Source organism: Schistocerca serialis, chromosome 4 (genome assembly GCF_023864345.2).
Source record: "Schistocerca serialis cubense isolate TAMUIC-IGC-003099 chromosome 4, iqSchSeri2.2, whole genome shotgun sequence".
NCBI lineage: Eukaryota > Metazoa > Arthropoda > Insecta > Orthoptera > Acrididae > Schistocerca > Schistocerca serialis.
The window spans coordinates 91,887,943-91,906,802 of NC_064641.1; the positions used below are offsets into that span (position 1 = coordinate 91,887,943).

An 18,860-nucleotide genomic window follows, 5' to 3' on the forward strand; every position below is an offset into this window, starting at 1 on the left:
GCCGATTCCCGTAAGAGTTCGGACACTGTTTGTGCATTCGCACAGAAGAAGAAGATGGTCAAGTGGCCGGTGAGCCTTAGCTATTTTTATACTAATATGGTATCTGTTTCAAGTGTTGACAAACACTCAGTCGGAAATAAGGTGAGGATCCATCATGTTGGATCCGTATCCGTTGACGAATGACAAGTGGGATATGGAACAAGAACCTGGGTGTGTTCCACTGTCAGAGGTATCAGAACGATTTTCGCTTATAATTTTCGACTCGGCTATTTCTCGACCAGTGTCCCTTACTTCAGGTTGATACATTTACGCATCTCCATCAGCCCTGGAAGTATGTAACATCGCCATGGAATCACCATGTACGTAATTGTTAGCGTAAAGTTTTCGATACTGCGTAGGACTCTGGCGATTACCCTGGCACCACTGACAGTGTTTCTTGCTGCAAGGAAACTGGTGTCATAAAGAAGTCAAATGTTTGCAGAAAATAAATATATTTATCCATTTTCAGGTATATACATGAGCAGTGATTGCCGTTTGGTCGTAGGGTTGTTGGGACTCGGGGACAGTTCAGCCCAGCAGGACGCCGTTGCGGGCCTTGGCTTCCAAGTGGGCGACGGCGTCGGCGACCTTGCCGGCGGCGACCTCAGGGGTGTCCAGGGGCACACCGCCGGGTCCGATCACGATGTTGGCCGGTCCGTACGCGGCGTAGCCGGGGTGGATGGGGGCCGGCGCCACGATGGTGTGGGCGGCGGCGTATCCGAGGGCAGCGGGGGCGACGGCCGCGTAGCGCAGGGCCGGCACGGCGGCGGCGTAGCGGAGGGCGGCGGCGGGGGCGAGCAGGCCGTGGCCGGCCAGCACGGTGGCGGCAGGCGTCCTGGCGGCGATCACGGCGGGGGCGGCGGCGATGGCAGCGGGGGCGGCGGCGGCCACGACGGCGGGGGCGGTGTTCACGACGGCGTCGCGGGCCCTCGTCTCGGCGACGGCGGCGGCGTGCGACGCCTTGGCGGCGGCCACCTCAGGGGTGTCCAGGGGCACACCGCCAGGTCCGATCACGATGTTGGCGGGGCCGCCAGGAGGGATGGTGCGGACGACAGCGGGGGCGGCGGCTATCACCGCCGGCGCGTGGGCGGCGAGGATGCCGGGGGCGGCGATGCCGCGGGCCAGCAGAGCAGGCGCCGACAGGTAGCCGGGGGTGGCGACGCATACCGCCAAAACGGCGCTCAGGACGACCTGCGAACCAGAAGGTATCACTCAACATGATGGCCCAGGTAACTATAAAGTAGCAACGTCATTCCCTACACTTCTGGCTGAACAATACTGATCTTGTCTATGCAGTGAGATTTCCCAGTTGCCCTTTCGATGTGGCGAAAGGCTTGTACCTAATGACGTCTGACTACTATTTATCTGATCACGTTATCTAAAGCATTCCTCAGTATTTCAATCAGCCATTAGATTTCGGATATAATCTACTTTACAACTACACAAGTTGGCGTAACACTTAATACATCGTCCCAGTATTAGGGAAGGCTGGGATGTGAATCTCGTTCCAGCCATCACAACTTCATTTTCAGACACTTCAACAAACCACTTGAGACGAATGCCAGGATGCCTCTATCTCTAGTTCGCCTAGAAGCCCTTCCCTACAGCTTCTCTGCAATATGAAATTAAAGAACAGCGATTCATCTTATCGAGATGATGCGGTTTGTCTTAAAGGCCGTTCGAGAATCACAGTTATAACTTTGTCATTCTTTATATACGGTTATGTCTGACAAGTAAGTTAATCACCTGGGACTCCCAATCCAGGTGAACTAAAACAAGCGCACGTACGATGACTCGATTCGTTTATTAGCAATAGCGAACCTTGAAATAACCAAGTGACTGAAGTGGATGAGAGGTAGTTCCCGTTTTGTGTCTAGATAGTCGAGACCCACGGAAGTGAGCCGGTCGGAGTGGCCGAGCGGTTCTAGGCGCTACAGTCTGGAACCGCGTGACTGCTACGGTCGCAGGTTCGAATCCTGCCTCGGGCATGGATGTGTGTGATGTCCTTAGGTTAGTTTAGTTTAAGTAGTTCTAAGTTTTAGGGGACTGATGACCACTGAAGTCCCATAGTGCTCTGAGCCATTTGAACCAGCCCACGAAAGTGAACTCGTTTTCCGGGTGCAGCGCAGGTACTATAGTCTAAATATTAGTACTGAAGAATCTTTTTTGAAAGGAAGCGCTAAAGCTATAATGAAATGATACTTCGCAATTGTAGTTAAATATATTCATTGATCCTCTGCTTTGAGACTTACATGACGCTGTTAACGGATGGAGCTGTGGTGTATAGAGACGTCGCTAATCAAGAAAATTTAGCGAAATGCGGTGGGACATACAGGAGGTGGACACTTGGTAAAGGGTCTGACAGTTGACTCTCATCACTAACAAATCTAGCGTGCAATACGTAACTAGGCGGAAATACTCGTTATTGTAGCGTTACAGCATTCCCAAACAAACACTGGAAACAGTTACAGACGTTTAAAATCTGAGTTTATGCGTATAGAGCTATTTCAAAGGCGAAGATCGTGTAGTAGGAAAGAAAGATACGAGGCTGTGATTCAATGGAAGAATCCTCAGGAAGTGAAGTCCAGCTAACAATGAGGTACTTCATAAAAAAAATGTTCAAGTGTGTGTGGGTTCCTAAGGGATCAAATTGCTGAGGTCATCAGTCCCTAGACTTACACACTACTTAAACTAATTTATGCTAAGTTGCCCGAGGGAAGGCTCGAACCTCCGGGTTGAGGGTCCGCGCAATCAGTGATATGACGCCTCTAACCGTGAAGCCACTCCACGCGGCACTTTGGAAAACCCTGACTCTACCGATACTTCAGTATTACTCCCCTTTTTGGAATCCTTATCAGATGAAATTGATAGACGAAAAATAGAAGATACAAAGAACAGCAGTGGGTTTCGTAACAATTTAATTTAGTAAACGTGAAAATTTCAAGCAACTGTTCAACCAACTGCAGTGACATATCGATGTTGTGCATTGCAGAATGTTCCACTGTTAAAATTCTGAGAGCGTATGCTACTAAAAGCGTAAACCAAGCCATTCGTCCCTCTCATGTTATCTCGCGAAAAGACGAAGACGGTAAAACTGGAGGGATTCCAGCTGACACACAGGCCTACCGGCAATCGTTTTTCCTGTTCATCATTCGCGATTGGAGCAGAAAGGGCGGGAGTGGTATACAAATAGCCTCCGCCTTAACGTCATATCGTGGCTTGAGGATTATGAATGTAGATGTAGATGATGTTAGTAACGTCAAATTTGCAACTTGCTTCTCTAAGGCAACGGGAACAGACAGGTGTAATAAAAAGGGGAAAATTTGATAAAAGATTTTGTAAATCATTTATGTCAGTGGCAAGATTTGAAGAAAGCACTTTCAGAGGATGTGTAGTCTCGTAGCTCGTGTATGAATAGATGTGTAAGGACAGCAGGGCTAGCGTCTAAAATAACCTGCACGCCTATCGTTCACCCAAAGTGTGTGGCCTTACAGAAGTACTTCAGAATCACTGGAGTAATTTTCTCATTCATTCACATCAACTACACCAAATGTTGTTTGTTTGTTGCGCTCTTCAGTCCGATGACTGGTTAATACAGCCGTCCATGCTAGTCCATTCTGTGCCAGGATCTCCATTTCCACACATCTGCCTACTCCTGTTCGAACCTGCTTGCTGTAGTTTACCCTTTGTCTCCCTCTACAGTTTATACTCTCCCCTCTTACCCCTATTATCAAACTGATTCCTTAAAGCGTCTAGATGTGTCCCACACCGAGCGGTCTCAGGCGCTGCAGTCATGGACTGTGCGGCTGGTCCCGGCGGAGGTTCGAGTCCTCCCTCGGGCATGGGTGTGTGAGTTTGTCCTTAGGGTAATTTTGGTTAAGTAGTGTGTAAGCTTAGGGACTGCTGACCTTAGCAGTTACGTCCCGTAAGATTTCAAGATTTCACACACATTTGAACATTTTTTTGTGTCCCATAAATCTATCTTTCTTTTCTTTCAGTCAAGTGTGCCATTAATTTGTTTTCTCCCCAATTCGATTCAGTACCTCCTGGTTAGGTATAAGATTTGTCCATCTAATCCTCAGTATTCTCTTGCAGCACAGCTCAACTGATGATTACCCTAGATCGCGTTGTATATGGTATTACCTGCAACTGCTCGAGGAGGTGTAGTAAGGGCTCGAACTATCGTATGGCAGCGAAACGTGGTAGGTATGCCAATTCGTAAGTGCAGTACCGATTTAAGCTGGAGAAAAGAATTAGTTCCTGTTTTGGCCACCAGGTCCAAATCTCGGGCTGTACAGCATCTCGTCGACGTCTCTGGTGCTCGTATGGATGGTTCAAAATGGTTCAAATGGCTCTGAGGACAATGCGACTTAACTTCTGAAGTCATCACTCGTCTAGAACTTAGAACTAATTAAACCCAACTTACCTAAGTTAAACCTAACTAACCTAAGGACCATGTATGGAAGTGAAACATGGACGATAAATAGTTTGGACAAGAAGAGAATAGAAGCCTTTGAAACGTGGTGCTACAGAAGAATGCTGAAGATTAGATGGGTAGATCACATAACTAATGAGGAAGTATTGAATAGGATTGGGGACAAGAGAAGTTTGTGGCACAACTTGACTAGAAGAAAGGATCGGTTGGTAGAACATGTGTTGAGGCATCAACGGATCACCAATTTAGTATTGGAGGGCAGCGTGAAGAGTAAAGATCGTAGAAGGAGACCAAGAGATGAATACACTAAGCAGATTCAGAAGGATGTAGGTTGCAGTAAGTACTGGGAGATGAAGAAGCTTGCACAGGATAGAGTAGCATGGAGAGCTGCATCAAACCAGTCTCAAGACTGAAGACCACAACAACAACAACAACCTAAGGACATCACACGCATCCATGCCCGAGGCAGGATTCGAACCTGCGACTGTAGCGGTCGCTCAGCTCCAGACTGCTCGTATGGAACAGATTGTGTTAATTTCGGCGCTACAGTCTGGAACCGCGCGACCGTTACGGTCGCAGATTCGAATCCTGCCTCGGGCATGGATATGTGTGATGTCCTTAGGTTAGTTATGTTTAAGTAGGGGACTGATGACCTCAGGAGGTAAGTCCCATAGTGCGAAGAGATATTTTAACCATTTTTTGTTAATTTCGGTTAAGAAGAACATCTTCATTATTCCTTTCTCACTTGTTTAATCTTTACTGTCCACGTCTCGTTCCTAATCCATTAGATACGGAAGCACTTCTATACGTCACTCTTGCATCCACAGCGCCAGATTTGCACCTGGTGGCCGAAATTGGAACTAGATTTTTTTTCAGCGTAAATCTGTTCCACATCAACTCATTAGAATTCTACCAAGTCTTGCAGTCATACGGTAATTAACGCCCATACCGGACCTTTTTGAATAGCTGCACTTCAGTTATACGTGCCCAATACATATCCCGACCTTTTCTGTCTCCTAATTTTTCCTTCAATTGCCGCTTCTCACGTAACATATTCGTGGATGTTTCTGAGTTTTTGTGTACCTGCTTCCAACACTTGCGAGAAGTACTCCTAAAGGTACTGTACTATGTTATTCGCGATTACTGAAAATCCTGCAGTTTGGTTACTCTAGACCTGCCAGCAGTCTGAGTACCGGTGACTTACCAGGACCTTCATGATGCTGTGGACGGCTGCAGCTGCTGAACTGTGCCGAGACAGCCCGCCGGCCGCCTTATATATGGACCGGCGTCCTCGCTGGCCCGATGGCGTGCCGCGCCTCTTCGTCGCCCGAGGACCCGGGCGGGACCAGGCAGGACCAGCGCAGCAGCGCGGCGTCGCGTGCGGCGCCCACGGCAGAGGAGGGCGCCAAGGCCGCCCCGGACGCCGCTCTGATTGGACGCGGAGGACGACCTGGGCGCTGTCCACCGGCAGCGCGTCGCCGACCTCGCCCCCCTTCTTCCGCGTCGTCGCGACCCAGGGACCCCGGTCAAGTTGTTCTCATCCGGATCCGCTGCGGGTGACCGGCCACCAAACAACTATGCAAATTTCTTCTTCCGCTCTCATTTACGAGGTTCTTTCAATAAATAATGTTCCAACCATTTCTCTTTCCAGCCTTCGATGTACAGGGTGTTACAAAAAGGTACGGCCAAACTTCCAGGGAAACATAAAGAAAATATGTGATGTGGACATGTGTACGGAAACGCTTACTTTCCATGTTAGAGCTCATTTTATTACTTCTCTTCAAATCTTAATCGTGGAATGGAAACACACAGTAACAGAACGTACAAGAGTGACTTCAAACACTTTGTTACAGGAAATGTTCAAAATGTCCTCCGTTAGCGAGGATACATGCATCCACCCTCCGTCGCATGGAATCCCTGATGCGCTGATGCAGCCCTGGAGAGTGGCGTATTGTATCACAGCCGTCCACAATACGAGCACGAAGAGTCTCTACATTTGGTACCGGGTTTGCGTAGCTGAAAGTAAGAGGGTTGAGGTCAGGAGAGCGTGGAGGCCATGGAATTGGTCCGCCTCTACCAATCCATCGGTCACCGAATCTGTTGTTGAGAAGCGTACGAACACTTCGACTGAAATGTGCAGGAGCTCCATCGTGCATGAACCACATGTTGTGTCGTACTTGTAAAGGCACATGTTCTAGCAGCACAGGTAGAGTATCCCGTATGAAATCATGATAACGTGCTCCATTGGCCGTAGGATGAAGAACATGGGGCCCAGTCAAGACATCACCAACAATGCCTGCCCAAACGTTCACAGAAAATCTGTGTTCATGACGTGATTCCAAAATTGCGTGCGGATTCTCGTCGGCCCACACATGTTTATTGTGAAAATTTACAATTTGATCACGATGGAATGAAGCCTCGTCCGTAAAGAGAACATTTGCACTGAAATGAGGATTGACACACTGTTGGATGAACCATTCGCAGAAGTGTACCCGTGGAGGCCAATCAGCTGCTGATAGTGCCTGCACACGCTGTACATGGTACGGAAACTACTGGTTCTCCCGTAGCACTCTCCATACAGTGACGTGGTCAACGTTACCTTGTACAGCAGCAACTTTTCTGACGCTGACATTAGGGTTACCGTCAACTGCACGAAGAATTGCCTCGTCCATTGCAGGTGTCCTCGTCGTTCTAGGTCTTCCCCAGTCGCGAGTCATGGGCTGGAATGTTCCGTGCTCCCTAAGACGCCGATCAATTGCTTCGAACGTCTTCCTGTCGTGACACCTTCGTCCTGGAAATCTGTCTCGATACAAACGTACCGCCCCACGGCTATTGCCCCGTGCTAATCCATACATCAAATGGGCATCTGCCAACTCCGCATTTGTAAACATTGCACTGACTGTAAAACCACGTTCGTGATGAACACTAACCCGTTGATGCTACGTACTCATGTGCTTGATGCTAGTACTGTACAGCAATGAGTCGCATGTCAACACAAGCACCGAAGTCAACATTACATTCCTTCAATTGGGCCAACTGGCGGTGAATCGAGGACGTACAGCACATACTGACGAAACTAAACTGAGCTCTAACATAGAAATTAAGCGTTTCCGAACACATGTCCACATAAGATCTTTTCTTTATTTGTGTGTGAGGAATGTTTCCTGAAAGTTTGGCCGTACCCTGTATACAGGGTAGTCCATTGATAGTGACCGGGCCAAATATGTCACGAAATAAGCATCAAACGAAAAAACTACAAAGAACGAAACTCGTCTAGCATGAAGAAGGAAACCAGATGGCGCTATGGTTGCCCCGCTAGATGGCGCTGCCATAGGTCAAACGGATATCAACTACGTATTTTTAAATAGCAACCCCCATTTTTATTACATTTTCGTGCAGTACGTAAACAAATATGTATGAATGTTTTATTTGGACCACTTTTTTCGGTTTGTGATAGATGGCGCTGTAATAGTCACAAACGTATAAGTACGCAACATACCGCCAGTGCGGCCGGTATTTGCTTCGTGATACATTACCCGTGTTAAAATGGACAAACTGCGGAAAAGGTCAATATCGTGTTGATATATAGCTATTGTGATCAAAATGCTCAATTTGCGTGTGCTACGTATCCTGTTCGGTATCGTGGACGACATCATCCAAGTGTCCGGACCATTCGCCGGATAGTTACGTTATTTAAGGAAACCGGAAGTGTTCAGCCACATGTGAAACGCCGGCCAGAGTGGCCGAGAGGTTCTAGGCGCTACAGTCTGGAGCCGCGTGACCGCTACCGTCGCAGGTTCGAATCCTACCTCGGGCATGGATGTGTGTGAAGTCCTTAGGTTAGTTAGGTTTAAGTAGTTATAAAGTCTAGGGGACTGTTGACTACAGAAGTTAAGTTCCATAGTGCTCAGAGGCATTTGAACATGTGAAACGTCAACCATGACCTGCAACAAATCATGATACCCAAGTAGGTGTTGTAGCTGCTGTTACGGCTAATCCGCACATCAGTAGCAGACAAACTGTGCGGGAATCGGGAATCTCAAAAACGTCGATGTTGAGAATGCTACATCAACTTCGATTGCACCCGTACCATATTTCTATGCACCAGAAATTGCATGGCGACGACTCTGAACGTCGTGTACAGTTCTGCCACTGGGCACAAGAGAAATTACAGGACGATGACAGATTTTTTGCACGCGTTCTATTTAGCGACGAAGCGTCATTCACCAACAGCGGTAACGTAAACCGGCATAATATGTAATATTGGGCAACGGAAAATACACGATGACTGCGACAAGTGGAACATCAGCGACCTTGACGGGTTAATGTATGGTGCGGCATTATGGGAGGGAGGATAATTGGCCCCATTTTATCGATGGCAATCTAAATGGTGCAATTTATGCTGATTTCCTACGTAATGTTCTACCGATGTTACAACAACATGTTTCACTGCATGACAGAATGGCGATGTACTTCCAACATGATGGATGTCCGGCACATAGCTCGTGTGTGGCTGAAGCGGTATTGAATAGCGTATTTCATGACAGGTGGAAAGGTCGTCGAAACACCATACCACGGCCCGCACGTTCACCGGATCTGACGTCCCCGGATTACTTTCTGTGGGGAAAGTTGAAGGATATTTGCTATCGTGATCCTGCGACAACGATTGACAACATGCGTCAGCGCATTGTCAATGCATGTGCGAACATTACGGAAGGCAAACTGCTCGCTGTTGAGAGGAATTTCGTTACACGTATTTCCAAATGGATTGTGGTTGACGGACATCATTTTGTGCATTTACGGCATTAATGTGGTATTTACAGGTAATCACGCTGTAACAGCATGCTTTCTCAGAAATGATAAGTTCACAAAGGTACATGTATCACATTGGAACAATCGAAATAAAATGTTCAAACGTACCTACGTTCTGTATTTTAATTTAAAAAACTTACCTGTTACCAGCTGTTCGTTTAAAATTGTGAGCCATATGTTTGTGACTATTACAGCGCCATCTATCACAAAGCCGAAAAAGTGGTCAAACCAAAAGATTCATATTTCTTTACGTACTACACGAATATGTAATGAAAAATGGGGGTTACTATTTAAAAAAACGCAATTGATATCTGTTTGACCTATGGCAGCGCCATCTAGCGGCCCAACCATAGCGCTTTCTGGTTTCCCCCTTCAAGCTAGATGAGTTTCGTTCTTTGTAGTTTTTTCGTTTGACGCTTATTTCGTGAGATATTTGGCACGGTCGCGATCAATGGACCACCCTATATATACATGAAAATGTCCTCTTAACTGCTCAAAATTTGATGTTTCTTCTGCACATTTGTCAAGTTTCTAATCATTCCGGCAGATCACAGAATCATAGTGAACCATCGAAATAGCATCTACGCAAGATACTCGTTGCAAGCCTCATACTGCACTTTAATTCTTCGTTGCGGAAAAAGAAATCCCCTTTGTGTTAAGAATGTGCTAATAATAGAGTTCATAGGAGTACTGTTGGGTGATGCGTCAAGACAGTGAACCGTCAGTTCAAATGGCTCTGAGGACTATGGGACTTATCATCTGAGGTCATCAGTCCCCTAGAACTTAGAACTACTTAAACCTAACTAACCTAAGGACATCACACACATCCATGCCCGAGGCAGGATTCGAACCTGCGACCGTAGCGGTCGCGCGGTTCCAGACTGAAGCGCCTAGAACCGCTCGGCCACACCGGCCGGCAGTGAACCGTCAGGAAGTGTGGAAGGGCGCCTTGTCACGTTCCACGCGGCTCCCCCGTCGGAGGTTCTAGTCTTCTCTCGGGCATTTGTGTGTGTGTGTGTGTGTGTGTGTGTGTGTGTGTGTGTTGTCCTTAGCGTAAATTAGTTTAAGTTAGATTAAGCAGTGCGTAAGCTTATGGACGGATGACCTCAGCAGTCTGGTCCCATAAGATCTTATCACAAATTTCCAAAAGTGGGGAAACTGAGATGCACGATCCGCCACGTTCGGGTGGTCCTACCATAGCCATTACTCTCGACTTAGTAAACCGCACGGATGCCTTAATTCATACAGACCAGCAGCAAACAACTGACTCTACAGCTATTGGTCAGGAATGAAAGTGCATGTGCAGTGATTAAGTCTCTTGCATATTCAAAGGTGTGCTCCAGATGTGTTCCACAATGCTCACAACAAACCACAAGATTCAAAGAAAAACCGATTCATCTGAACAGTTAAGGTCAATGGAGAGGTCTTTCTATTAATGGTCGTTACAGGTGACCCAATAAGGATGCATCATTGTGAGCCAGAAAGAAAGTCACTCGATGGGTACCAACCACATTCCCCCCCACCCACGAACAAAATTCAAGGCAGCTTCCTCTGCCGGTAAAGTCTTGATGGTGTTATTCTCGTGGATGTGTTGCCAAAGGTATCAATCACTGAATCAGGGGCGTATGTGAAGACTCCGAATAAACGTAGTAACACTTTCTGACGTGTTCGGTCTGAGAAGAATCCTAAAGATATCGTTGTTCAACACAATAGTACACACCCACACACAAGTCTCAGCATATCTCCCCGTACAGGATTGAGCTATTTCGGCCACTTAAGGAGTCATCACGTGGGGCACACTTTAGAGATGATGAAAGCGTAATTCATGCATTCAGCATTAGGCTAAGAGCAAAGGACAAGAGCTGTCACCAGAAGGGAATACAAGCTCTTGCACAAGACCTACGTATGTAGATAGAACGTGATAGGGACTTTGGAGAAAATTAGTACGCGTGAAATAAATTTTTATTAATACTGACAACAACTTCCAACTCTTCAAGAATTTATATCTTCCGAGAAACGAATAGTGAGATACTAATTACTGAATAATGTTCCTAATCAGTGTTAGAAACATGTCAACTTTGGTCCGTTGGCGTCCAAAGCAGCACACTTGGAGTTAGATGTGGGCCATATAGTGGCTTACCGGACATGCTGCTTTTCTGCACATGGCTTCTTGTGACTTATGAATCAGCACATTCAGCAATCAACATTCAGTCATGCGGCAGTCCGAAAATCTTCTGTGCTCCTTCCTTCTAACATAGAAATTATTGACCTTAGTGAGTTCTTCAGATGCACGGCCGACCAAGAAGTAAAAATCAGCTACATACATTTGTTAGCAGGGTTCATGGAGTTATTTAACTGCGTTATTCTAGAGAAGTAAGTTTATATTTCCAAGTCTCACTGCAACTGCTCCTCATAATCATTTTCGTATCCTTACAGCGAGCTGTATAGAATATTTCTGAACAATTGCCCCTATTTATCTCTATCTTGATATACTTCTTGGTTTCATATTGTTTCCAAGTTTTATCCCCTATATGTCCTCCCCTCATTCCTTTCTGTTTTGTTTCATTTATTCCAAGTATATATTTTGCTTTCTCTCGATCAAATCGACTACCTCTTCTATCGTTCCAGTTATTGTTAAGTACTCTTACTCACTCGTAGTCCATTCTGATGTTTAGCTCCATGCCTTGTACGGTTGTCACGTTTACGATTCCTTCTCATGTTCCCAGGGTAAGCATCGGACTCCAACGTTTATTCCAGAGGCACATGAAGAGAAGTATACACTTGGTTTATTTAATTTGAGTCTTGCTCTCGTGTTGAAAGCAATACATTCATAGCTGCTGATGTTCTAGGATTACACAGATGAGGATTTTCTATTGGGGAGTACTCCCTTGGCCTTTGAAGACCTTGAAATGTCCTCTTAGAAAAATTATGAATGTCTGTGCTGGTAAACCTCTTACGTATTTGACTTTCAGACGGCTGAGCAAAACTGAACGTACTCAGACATTGCTCTCTTTACTTATTCTGATCATCACTAAACTGACACACAATATTTTTAGCGCAACGCAGTCTGACTTTCAATAGTCCCCACAAAAGAATGGCCCTGACTAACAATAGCCTATACCTTTCATGAATCACTTACCTCACAAAAATCTTCGTTACTGAAACTACTGCAATACACAGAGCGCCAATACTGCCAGCTAAATAAAAGGTTCTGACTACTGAAGGCACTAACTACGGATAGTCATAGTTAGCAAAAAATGAAAGATTTTGATAGAGAACAAACAATGTATTTATTTTCATAGTGTTCAAAAGTCATATATATATATATATCAGTTCATGACATATGCTATCCCGCAGCAGTTACCCGCAATACTTGAGATGAAAATAGATAACAATGCCCCGTTTTTAACTTGGGTGATTCTTATAACATCTTTTTGTTAGTAACAAACTCAAAAGTACTTTAAAATTGTTTTGTATCTTCCTAAGTTGTTGCCATTTTTATGATTTTATGATTTCCAGAGAAAACTAGTTCATAACGTCTCTCTCCTTCTCTCTCTCTCTCTCTCTCTCTCTCTCTCTCTCTCTCTCTCTCTTTCTCTACCTCTCTCTGCCCCTCCTCTCTCTCTCTCTCTCTCTCTCTCTCTCTCTTTCTCTCTCTCTGAAAGTGTAAAAATGAGGAAGTAGGATCATGGTTTAACGTCCTATAGCTGACGACATCGTTAGAGACGCAGAAAAAACTGGTGCGTTGGGGAAGGGTATTGGTCCTACAATTCAAAGGGATACTACCAGATTTACCCATAAGCAGTTCAGTAAAATCTCAGAACACCTAAATCTGGTTGGCCAAAAGAGGATTTAAAATGAATTATACATTTCCTGCAAACAGAATTTCGTGTCCTACCTCTGTAGTTAAGATTTCAACTCTCTCTAAAATTCTATTGTAAATTTTTGCAACATATAAAACGCCGTGAGTGCCAAATGAAAGCGACGCGACATTTATGACGCAAGGCTGCCGTTCAACTATTTAAACGATTGCCATTCAGTATGCAGATGTCAGTTTGCTATCAACTTGTTTGCTTGAAGATATACAGCTGTGGATCAGTCAGGTTATCAAATAAGTCAAGATACGACATCAAGAGAAGCCTCATTCAACACGCTATTTTTTGCAGTTCTCCGTGACTAGTTAAATAACATTACTATTGTACTTTCTATGTTGAAAATCATGATTCTCTGCAGACTACATACAATGCATCTAATGTTTTGATACATTTACAAGAGAAATCCCTAATGAAATTAATGTAAGCTGTTAATCGAAAACAGCCCTGAACAATTTGTCCGCAGCTCGTGGTCGTGCGGTAGCGTTCTCGCTTCCCGCCCCCGGGTTCCCGGGTTCGATTCCCGGCGGGTTCAGGGATTTTCTCTGCCTCGTGATGACTGTGTGTTGTGTGATGTCCTTAGGTTAGTTAGGTTTAAGTAGTTCTAATTTCTAGGGGACTGATGACCATAGATGTTAAGTCCCGTAGTGCTCAGAGCCATTTTTTTCTAACCCTCAGCAATTAGCAACCCACATGCATGGAAATATTTTAGACTGGCAACCCACATGCGTTGGAAATATTTTAGACTATTTAGCTAGAAACGGGTCTGAACTAATCGACAGTCTCACTATAGAAATAGGGATTTTCGATCTTCATATTATAATAGTGACGACGATTGCTTAAGTTAATGAATCTGTCAGGAGAGAAACTTAATTATAGAAAAAGCAGGTCAGCAGTTGTTACCATCCCGGCTAGATAATGAATGGACATCATTTAGCTCCAGTATGACGGGCTAGAGGGCTTATATGCGAATTTTAAACTGATTTCAGATCGCGCTCTGGAGACATATGCGCCAGGTAAATGGATTAAGGATGGATAGGTCCGCTCGTGGTTTAATAATGAAGCACGTAAAATGTTGAAGTAACATATAGTGTTGCACTCTCGGTGCATAAAAAGAGTGCGCAAATGTTGACAGACAAAAGTTAGTAGAAATTCGTGCGTCCATAAGAAGATCAATGCGCGAAGCATACAAGAGCTGCCACCACCATAGATCAGCGAAAGATCTTACAGAGAACCCGAGAAAATTTTTATCATACTTAAAACAGCTAAGCGGACCGAAGGCTTCTATCCAGTCACTTGTCGACCAGACTGGAGTGTCAACAGAAGACGGTAAAAGGAAAGCTTGTTTAAAATTTCACGTTAGGAAGTCACTCATCATACAAACATACCGTCGTTTGAAAGTCGTACAGATTCCCACATGGAGGACATAAATTGGCATCCGTGGGTGGAGAAGCAACTGAAAGAGTTGCAAACAAAGTCACCCGGTCCAGATGTAATCCAAAATTTGGTTTCACAGAGAGTACTTTGCGGGACTGTTCACTTACGTAGCTTGCATTTATCACAAATCTCTCGCCCAACGAAAAGTCCCAGCAAATAGAAAAATCGCAGATGACTCCTGCATATAATTACAGACAATATCTTTAACATCGGCTTGCTGCAGGGTTCTTGAACACGATTTGAGCTTGAATATTGTAAGCTTCATTGAGACAGAAAAACTTCTCTCGAAAAGTCACTACGAATTAGAAACTTAGCTTATACTCTTCTCACATGATTTCCTACAAACCACGGATGGAGGGCAACAGGCGGATTCCATACCTCTAAATTTTCTTAAAAGCATTCGACACGTTGCCCCAATGCAGACTGTTAACGAAGCTCCGAGCATTCGGTTTACGCCCAGATATGTGAGTGACTCGAAGACTTTTTAAGCAATAGAACCGAGTAAATTGTCGTCGACGGCGAGTGTTCATCAGAGACATGGGTATCTTCGGGAGTGCCCAGGTAAGCGAGATAGGACCACTTTTTTCTCTACATTTATAAATGACCTGGCGGACAGGGTGGGCAGCGAGTTACGGCTGTTTTGTGATGACGCTGTGGTGTACGGAAAGGTGTGTCAAGAAATGGTTCAAATGGCTCTGAGCACTATGGGACTTAACATCGGAAGTCATCAGTCTCCTATAATTCAGAACTACTTAAACCTAACTAACACATCCATGCCCGAAGCAGGATTCGAACCTGCTACCGTAGCGGTCGCGCGATTCCAGGCTGAAGCGCCTAGAACGGCTAGGCCACAACGGCCGGCAAAGGTGTCTCCGCTGAATGACTGTAGAATTTACAAGATGACTTAGACAAAATTTCCAGTTGATGTGATGAATGGCAGCTTGTTCTAATTTATAAACGGGTAAATTAATGCTGGTGAGTAGGAAAAACAGCCCTGTAACGTTCGAATGCAGAGTTAACAGGGTGTAGCTTAATACAGTCACTTCGGTTACATTGGTTGGTGTTGTTTCGGAAAGAGACCAAACAGTGAAGTCATCGATCTCATTGGATTATGGAAGGATGGGGAAGGAAGTCGGCCGTGCCCTTTCAAAGGTACCATCCCGGCATTTGCCTGAAGCGATTTAGGGAAATCACGGAAAACCTAAATCAGGATGTCCGGCCGTGGGATTGAACCGTCGTCCTCCCGAATGCGAGTCCAGTGTGACTTTGATTAAATGCCTAGGCATAACGTTGCAAAGCGATATAAAATGAATTGAGCACGTCATGTCGGTAGCAGGGATGGCGATCTCTCGCTTTCGTTTCATTGAGAGAATTTCAGGAAAGTGTAGCTCAACCATAAAGGAGACGGCGTGTAGAACACTAGTGCGACCAGTTCGTGAGCAGGGTTCGGGTGTCTGCGATCCCCACCAGGTCCGACTAGAGGATGACATCGAAGCTATTCACAAGCATGCCGCCATATACAAGGGTTGTCCTCAAAGTAAGTTCCGTTTCTATTCCTATCCGCGGCAGCGCTACGATCGCAGTTCCGAGCATGCGCGGTAGTTACTCTGACTCAAGGAGAAGACATGTACCCCATTTTCAGATCGCTGCTGCCGACGTGTGATTTGTAGTGCTTCTTTATAATGTCAGCCGTAATTTAAAATGCCGCCGCATGTGAAATCAGATTTGTGATTCGTTTTCTAAATGCAAAGAACGTTAAGGCAAAGGAAATTCAAATGCAGATCTGCGAGGTTTACGTACAAAATGCTATGAGTGATTCAATGGTTAGAAGATCGGTCAGACTGTTCAATGAAGGACATGATGAAGTTCACGGTGAAGAATGAAGTGTACGCTTGTCTGTACTTACTGATGAATTGGTTCACACAACTGAAGAGAAGATTAAGCACAACCGTTAGTTTACACTTAGTGCCCTTGCTGTACGCCAATCAATGGAATGGAGGCACAGTTCATCCCCAACGAAGGTTAAGCCTAAACAAATCTTGACACCTCGAAAAGTCATGTGCACCGTTTTTTGGGATAGAAAAGGCATTTTGCTGATTGATTTCTTTCCACGAGGCCAAACAATGCACGTAGTTACTGCGAGACCATTAACAAATTGCGCCGTGCAATACAGAACAAGCGACGAGGATTACTGTCAAAAGGTGTTGTTTTTTTCCACGATAGTGCCCGACCTCCCACGGCGAATGTGACCAAACAACTCTCCCGGGGGAAGCGTTTGATCATCCTCCGTAACGCCCGGACCTCGCTCCTAGAGAAAAAAAAAGTATGTGAAATCTTATAGGACTTAACTGCTAAGGTCATCAGTTCCTAAGCTTACACACTACGTAATCTAAATTATCCTCTGGACAAACACACACACCCATGCCCGAGGGAGGACACGAACCTCCGCCGGGACCAGCCACACATCGCTCCTAGAGACTTTCATCTATTCTTACGCCTGAAATCTGTCCTTGGTGGTCAACACTTCAACGACGATGACGAGCTGAAAGAACATGTTACCACATGGTTGAATACACAGGCGGCAACCTTCTATTAAGAAGGCATACAAAAACTTGTGCCGCGCTGTGACAAGTGCCTACAAAATTTCGGAAGCTATGTAGAAAAGTAGTTTAAGAGTTACAGATTTTTGAAAATAAATATTTTTTCTGTATCTGTACACGTTTGTTTTATACAACCAAACGGAACTTACTTTGTGCACATACCTCGTATGTTACCGTTAGGTTCGACCAGCACGCTAGTATTACGGAGATGCTTCATGAACTCAAATGAGAATCTCCGGAGGGAGACAATGCTCTTTTCGCAAGTTACTATTGCGCAAATTTTTGGAGAACCGATATTTGAGGCCGACTGCGAAACGACTCTACTGCCATCAACGTGACCATGAAGATAAGATACAAGAAATTACGGATTTTAGACAGTGGTTTCTCCCTCGTTCTATTAGTGAGTGGAATGGGAAGCGAAATGACTAGTAGTGGTACAAGGTGCCGTGCGGTGGAATGCAGAGTATGTATGTAGATGTGTATGTAGATGTTTATTACATGTAACTACTAATACGCGAAGCATTTAGAGGTAATATAAACCTTGGAAGTGAGATATGAAAGCAAACTTTAATAGCGTATAGTAGGTGAAATTACTTTTAGTCGATCCAGACTTTAACACCATCCTGTTCTGAGAAACTGAATCAAGAGAGCTATTGCTGTCAAACGAAGTTGTTCAGTGAGAAAAAACTTATGACCAATGTTGATTACCGTCTTTATAAGATAAGCATAAAGAAAAAAAATAAGTATTTAGTGCCCTTCGAGATCTTATTCTCGAAGTTTAATCGCCATGACGCCAGGTTCGAAGGAATTGCGTAAGGCGCTCAGACAACCTCGTGGCAATCTGGAGGTGAGCCACATTTCGACATCAATTCGATGCAGGCTGCATCGTCACACCAGCTCCAGATTCATAATTACCACACAGAGCGACGTCGGTGTCAGTAATTAGTGGAATTATTCTTCTTAGAGACTAGTACTACGCCCTACACCGAACGTCTGTCAGTAGATTTTAAAATGGCCTCCTCCAATTCGTGCAGAATATTTGATGACTGTTAGATATTAGCTTTACGATTAATTTGTGCTACCTTCGAAAGCATATGTTGTTTCAAAGTCCTTCGTCCTTCTCTTCTTCTTCTTCTTCTTCTTCTTCTTCTTCTTCTGCATTTTTAGCCTCTTGCGTCTTAACAGATTGTCTGTTCATGTATTTTCAGGCTATTCTCCTTGATCTGAGGTTTTATTAGCTAATTCTAATTTGGTAATATGTGTCTTGTACATCCTCTGAGTTTACCAAGTGTCGCAGTATTTAACTGCTCAAAGAAATGCATCCTTTCCTTTGTATTTATCACAGTAGTCCACATTTGTTCATAATAAGTCTAGAGAGTGCATGAACTTTCGCTGTTCGCAATATGTTTATGGAGGAAATGTTAATCACGAGGAGCGATTTACCTGACAGTGGAACAAACTGTGGAATTTGTAATTACTGTACATTAGTTTGTGCTGAGTCAACAACCATCTGATGAAAGTCAAACAAATGAAAAGAAAGAGGAAAAAGCGAATGTACGCCTATCGGTTAATGAAATATTCCAGCAAGGATGACATACACTGAGGGGAAAAAATCTCAACAGCAAAAAGGAATTACGAAAATTGGTAGACGCGTTTGTGCATCTG

General features: G+C 44.8%; 1 protein-coding gene across 1 annotated transcript; it reads right to left on the reverse strand.

Moving 5' to 3' along the window:
* Nucleotides 1-474: 474 nt before the first annotated feature.
* Nucleotides 475-18,356, reverse strand: LOC126474279 (cuticle protein 18.7-like). Its single transcript, XM_050101744.1, has 3 exons — nucleotides 18,278-18,356; nucleotides 5,679-6,010; nucleotides 475-1,230 (listed from the first exon to the last, which is right to left on the reverse strand). Exons 1-3 carry the CDS (start codon nucleotides 18,354-18,356, stop codon nucleotides 568-570), a joined length of 1,074 nt encoding a protein of 357 aa, XP_049957701.1. The 3' UTR covers nucleotides 475-567.
* Between the last annotated feature and the right edge of the window lie 504 nt (nucleotides 18,357-18,860).

Bases quoted from the DNA above. Each gene is read 5' to 3' on its own strand.
- LOC126474279 (XM_050101744.1), bottom strand. From the start codon at position 18,356: ATGCAGAAGAAGAAGAAGAAGAAGAAGAAGAAGAAGAAGAGAAGGACG. The intron at 6,011-18,277 runs GTAGCACAAATT...GATCCGGATGAG, and splicing joins AACAACATATGCTTTCGAAG to AACAACTTGACCGGGGTCCC. The intron at 1,231-5,678 runs GTAAGTCACCGG...TCTGGTTCGCAG, and splicing joins ACAGCATCATGAAGGTCCTG to GTCGTCCTGAGCGCCGTTTT.